At 36.1% G+C, this 5806-nt stretch overlaps 1 protein-coding gene across 2 annotated transcripts; it reads right to left on the reverse strand.

Annotated features, from left to right (window-relative positions):
* Positions 1–1574: 1574 nt before the first annotated feature.
* On the reverse strand, positions 1575–2751 carry LOC118767837. Of its 2 annotated transcripts, none has more exons than XM_036513115.1 (2): positions 2042–2751; positions 1575–2011 (listed from the first exon to the last, which is right to left on the reverse strand). In XM_036513115.1, the coding sequence occupies exons 1-2, from the start codon at positions 2436–2438 to the stop codon at positions 1725–1727; spliced, it is 684 nt and encodes a 227-aa protein (XP_036369008.1). In that variant the 5' UTR covers positions 2439–2751; the 3' UTR covers positions 1575–1724. The 2 variants fall into 2 exon arrangements, with proteins under 2 accessions (XP_036369008.1, XP_036369009.1); XM_036513116.1 differs by having other exon boundaries at positions 1575–1850; positions 1971–2749.
* Positions 2752–5806: the final 3055 nt, after the last annotated feature.

Consider the following 5806-nt stretch of genomic DNA (forward strand, 5'->3'; position numbering starts at 1 on the left):
CATTACTTCAAAAGTTCCCGCAAGCCCATATGTAAAAAAAAAAAAAAAAAATTTTACGGAAATCGACGGAAAGGTCTACTAGAGACGAAAGATTGCCCGTGTGGCTACATTTCGATATGAGTATGTTGGCTATTTTATGATCAGATTCATAGATATTGTTTTAATTTATACATATGTATATATACATATATATACACACACATATATATATACATGCATATATATACACACATATATATATATACATATACACATATATATATACATATATATATATATGCATATATATATACATATATATATATACATACACATATATATACATACATATATATATACATACATATATATATACATACATATATATATACATACATATATATATATACATACATATATATATACACATACATACATACATATATATATATAATACATACATATATATATACATACATATATATATACATACATATATATATACATACATATATATATATACATACATATATATATACACATACATACATACATATATATATATATATACATACATATATATACATACATATATATACATACATATATATATATATATAAATATATATATATATATATACATACATACATACATATTGATCTGGTGGACACACCAGTCAAATTGACTACATCCTCACCAGGAAAAGGGGAAGATGGCTATTCTGTTTAGAAGCAATTGTGGAGACAGATAGACTGTTGTAAGAGAACAGAATTGGAGCTAGTGAGAGTGAGACGTTGTCTGAAGCTGTTGGTAGGAATTTTTATTTCTCTCACTGACCATCCTTACTAATTGAGTCGTCACGAACTGCCTCTTTCAGTTGACGACAAGTTACTAACTCCTTTTTGCTTGGGGGTGTGCTTGCTTATATAAAGATCCAGAAGGATAGATATATCATTGAGAACAATAGATTTAGTCGGTGGTCTTGTTATCTCTATTCTAGCTTTTGGTGAAGTAGAAGAGGTTAGAAAGGGTCAAGTGGTGAAAAGACATTTTTTCAGCCTAGCTAAAGGCATCTGGAAAATGTAAAAAAATTGCTCTCAGAGAAAAACCATTGTTCCACCGTGGGAAAAGTTCTGAAGCAATGTCGATTTAAATTTGACTATGGTGGATCGAATCCGCTTCATGCATGCAAGATTCGCTACACTGTTGATATATGTATAGTAATTTAATTGTTCAACATCGTTCACTTAGATATCAGAGCTACAATCATTATAACTTAAATATTCAAGATCGTCCATACCTTCAAATATAATGAATAGCGTTGATATACTCACAGAAGTTTAAACGTTCAACATCGTCCGTTTAGAAATCAAAGGTACAGTCATAATCAAAATCATTCCATATCTTCAAGACTGTCCATATCATCCCCCGAGCGGCATGGCATTCTTTCGATATAACTCGACAAAATCAAAACACTTCACTTTGGGTATTTCCGTGGAATCAAATGACAGTTCGATTCTTGTTTTCTGCTTGGAAATTTGCGGATTTTACATACACACATGAAACAGGTAAGAACAAATATGCAAGGCTTTTTTTCTTTTTTTTTTTCTTTAAGTTTAAAATGAGACATTGCAGGCTTATCTGTTACTCCACAACCCACGGAAATAACCCTAAGTGAAATGTTTTGATTTTGTCGAATTATATCGAAAGAATGCCCCGAGCATATAATCTAAGCTGAGTGAGCTTAGTCAAACAATTCGTCCATATCGAAAAAAGCGTTAGACACACGATCGAGGTAGAGTGCACATTCAATTTCCTCTGCCAAGTCGAACTCAAGACCAGTGATATGGTCATTTTCACATTCAATTTCCTCTGCCAAGAGGACATCAGCGCCGAACAAACGATCGTATTCTTGTTCACATTCAATTTCCTCTGCCAAGAGGACATCAGCGCCGAACAAACGATCGTATTCTTGTTCACATTCAATTTCCTCTGCCAAGAGGACATCAGCGCCGAACAAACGATCTAAGTTGAGTGAACATTCAATGTCATAGGCCAAATCGTCCATTACGGGATCATTGTGACTTGAATAACGTTTCGCGCCATTTGGACTCCTGACCGTTCCACCACGACTAGATGGACATCGAATTCTTATACTAGCACCATCGTTCTTCGTTGTGAACTTCGATTTATCACGGGGCCTCACAACTTTCGCCTCGATCTTAAAGTTTGGTTTGCTACGACGTTGCACTTCTTTCAGAACGTAAAGCTTTCTATTGTCACAAGCGTAGTATTTCCCATATTCTTTGAAAACTGCTGTTTTTGTCATGTTGTCTGGCATAGTTTCACCACCGATAATAGTTGAAATCACTTTTTCTAATGTTTCTCCGTTATGAAATGTGTTGCTTATAGAATCCTGAGAATAGCGGATCTCATCTGGACTTAGTTCGGTGCACATCGTGTTCGAATGGGTGGGCAGTTATGGAAATTATAGAATTCAACTAATTTTATATCTCGTGAAAAAAAGTAGTAATAATAACGAGAGACAAAGTATTAAACAGAATCTAATGTCGATCGAGATAGATGTGAAGCAATGTAATCCAGTCAGTAATTATTTTCTTGGAATTGAGACACAGCTGATATTGTGAATGTACAGCCTTGTAAAAGCACGAGCTGTGACTAACAAACTTACAGTTGGATGGCAGAAAGAGAAAGTGTGTCTGTGTGTGTGAGTCAGTTTCGTAGTAAACAAGTAGATTTCCTAGAAACTAAAGTGAAAGTAAAAATTTCCAGCTAACAAGGGAGATAACTTTGTAGATAATATCCGCTACAAATAAATACTGACCATATACTTTTCACACACACACGCACTATGCGTTTGCTTTATATTTTCAGTCATTTGACTATGGCCATACTGGAGCACCACTTTCAATTAAAATCCACCCCAGTACTTATTCTATCGGTTTCTTTTCCCGAACCGTTAAATTACGGGGACGTAAACACACCAGCACCGAGTATCAAGCGATGATGCGGGGACCAAACACAGACACACAAGTATATATACACGACGGGCTTCTTTCAGTTTCCGTCTACCAAATCCACTCACATGGCTTTGGTCGGCCCGAGGCTATATAGAAGACACTTGCCCAAGGTGCCCCGCAGTGGGACTGAACCCGAAACCATGTGGTTGGGAAGCAAGCGTCTTACCACACATCCAGTTTCAGTCATTAGACTGTGGCCATGCTGGGGCACTTCCTTGAAGGGTTTTGTCAGAGAAATTGATCTCCCACCCGTACTTATTTTGGCAGAATTCTTTAAGTACGCCATATAGACTTTCAAGATTTATTTTCTCGAATCTTCAGAAAATTTTTGCTAGTTTGTATCCTATACACGGGAATTCAAACGATTGAAAAAAAAAAAAAAAAAGTTTTAAATCTTTCGAAATTAAAAAAATTATGGTCACAGTCCTAAATACAGACAATAGGGAATTTTCAGAAAATTTCAGCGAATTTGTGTCCTGCACTCGGAAATTTATATGATTTTGCAAAAACCAAAATCAAGAAGAAAAAAAAAAATTGGCGCATGATTTGAGGGCTTATTAGCTGTTATTTTTAGCACATCTCACACCGTCTTCGTTTCTTTGTCACTCTGGCGTATTGTTTTTCAATATCTTTCCCCTCATTCGTTCTGAGTTCAAATCCCGCCGAGGATGACATTACCTTTCACCCTTTCAGGGTTGATAAATTAAGTACCAGTTGCGTACTGGGGTCGATTGGTCCCCCCTCTCCAAAAAACAATATCGGGTCTTATGCCAAGAGTAGAAAAGAATATTTTTCGCCTCATTAACACATTTAATGGTTTTTTTAAAAGTTATAAGGGGTTATTTGGTTGGTGTACAGCAGAATTCACCCCACCCATTTTTTTTAAAGCCTGGTAATTATTCTGTTTGTTTTGCCGAACCGCTAAGTTTCAGAGACATAAGAGAGCCAACACGGTTGTCAAGCAGTGGTGAAGCCAACACACACTATATATATATATATATATCTATATATAAACGGCAGTTTGTCTGTCAGGTTGTACCCTCACCCTAACCACGGCTTTCAACCGATTCTGATGAAACTTGACACACACATAGCCCAATGTCATAATTCAAAACTAACGCAGCGAAAATTTTGAAAAGTCTCCCCAGTTCTGAAAAAACTCGAGAAATTCGACATGGGGTCGAGAATCTAAGCTTTTTATTTGCAACACATTTTCTAGTGTAGTTTTCGCAACTTGCAATCGATTTTCACCAAACTCATGGTGAAGCTTAATGTTACCCTAAGAAACTTAATTCTGACATTAGTTTTCCATGCAATACCTTACCATCAGAAAAAATCGATAAAATCATGCCATTTTGGGAAATCGCGTTCAAATTCAAGATGACATATTTTCGACAGCATCTTTCACAAATTGGCAGGAATTTTTTTAAAATTCACAGCATCATGTCTGCTCCAGGGGCTCTTACATACCCGGGCAATGCCGGGCTATGCTGCTAGTATATATATATGTGTGGGTGTGAGAGAGAACCACCGGCTTCTTTCAGTTTCCGTTTAACAAATACACTCACAAGAGTTTTGTTAGCCTGAGGCTGTGAAGGAAGATATTTGTCGAAGATGCCGCCAAGTGGGACTGAACCCGAGCTTACAAGATTAGGAAGCAAGTTTCTTGGCACACAGCCACCAGCTCAGTAAGAACGTTGCGAAGAAAAAATTACAAATGGACAAAAATAAAAATTCCTTTTACCATTGTTTCTGCAACCATTTCGCCATTTAAATTTTAAAGTCTTGTAGATTTTTACTGTCCAAGCTAGGCGTAGGAGTGGCTGTGTGGTAAGACACTTGCTTCCCAACTACATGGTTCTAGGTTCAGTCCCACTGCATAGCACCTTTGGCATTTATCTTCTATGTCCTTGGGCTGACTAAATTCTTGAGCAGAAAGAAGCTCATCGTGTGTGTGTGTGTCATTGCATCTGTGTGTCCCACCAATGCTCGACAACCAGTGTTTACGTCCCCATAACTTTGCAGTTCAACAAATGAAGATTCGTAGAATAAGAACCGGACATTAAGAAAAAGGAACGGGGTTGATTCACTTGGCTAAAAGTTCAAGGTGGTGCCCCAGCATGGCCAAACTGACAACTGAAACAAGATTTTTTTTATGCATTCTGTTATAAATTTGAGGGGTGTTTCTCTGTCCATTATGTTTTTATGTTCGTTAACTCCTCCTGTGTGTATATGTGTGTATATATATATATATACAGAGTGGGCCAGAATTCATGACTCGTTAATTATATTTATTAATACACACAGTAAGAAATAAAATAATAAATTTAAACAATACAATAACAATAAAATAGGCATATATATAACTAATAAGTGAGTCATAAATTCTGTCCCACCCTATATATAGATAGATAGGTAGGTAGGTAGGTATGTATTCCGGGTGTCCCAAAAGAGACCAATGTAATAAGTAGTAGTCTCACAATGAATAAGTCCCGGGTTTGATTTCTTTGACTAAAACCCTTTAAGGCAGTGCTCCAGCATGGCTGCAGTCAAATGACTGTAAGAAGCAAAAGAATATATACGTATGCACATTCAATTGAATATCTTTGTTACTGAAACAAAAAGTGCAGTGAGCATTTAAACAAGGTACACTTTAACATCCTTAACAATTTTATTTCGTATATATATTTCTCTTCATGTAAGAGAATAATATGAATGTTTTCACATCATCAGAAATATTCACAACTAAGTCTTTCTTTTTAAAAAAAAAAAACCTAACTGTAGA

This window comes from Octopus sinensis, linkage group LG25, assembly GCF_006345805.1.
Source record: "Octopus sinensis linkage group LG25, ASM634580v1, whole genome shotgun sequence".
Taxonomy (NCBI): Eukaryota; Metazoa; Mollusca; class Cephalopoda; order Octopoda; family Octopodidae; genus Octopus; species Octopus sinensis.

What these genes read in the sequence shown, in the direction of transcription:
- LOC118767837 (XM_036513115.1), bottom strand. Translation starts at nt 2,438, where the DNA reads ATGTGCACCGAACTAAGTCCAGATGAGATCCGCTATTCTCAGGATTCT. An exon ending in CAATGATCCCGTAATGGACG is followed by an intron (nt 2,012 to 2,041) that starts ATTTGGCCTATG and finishes AATGTTCACTCA; the next exon opens with ACTTAGATCGTTTGTTCGGC.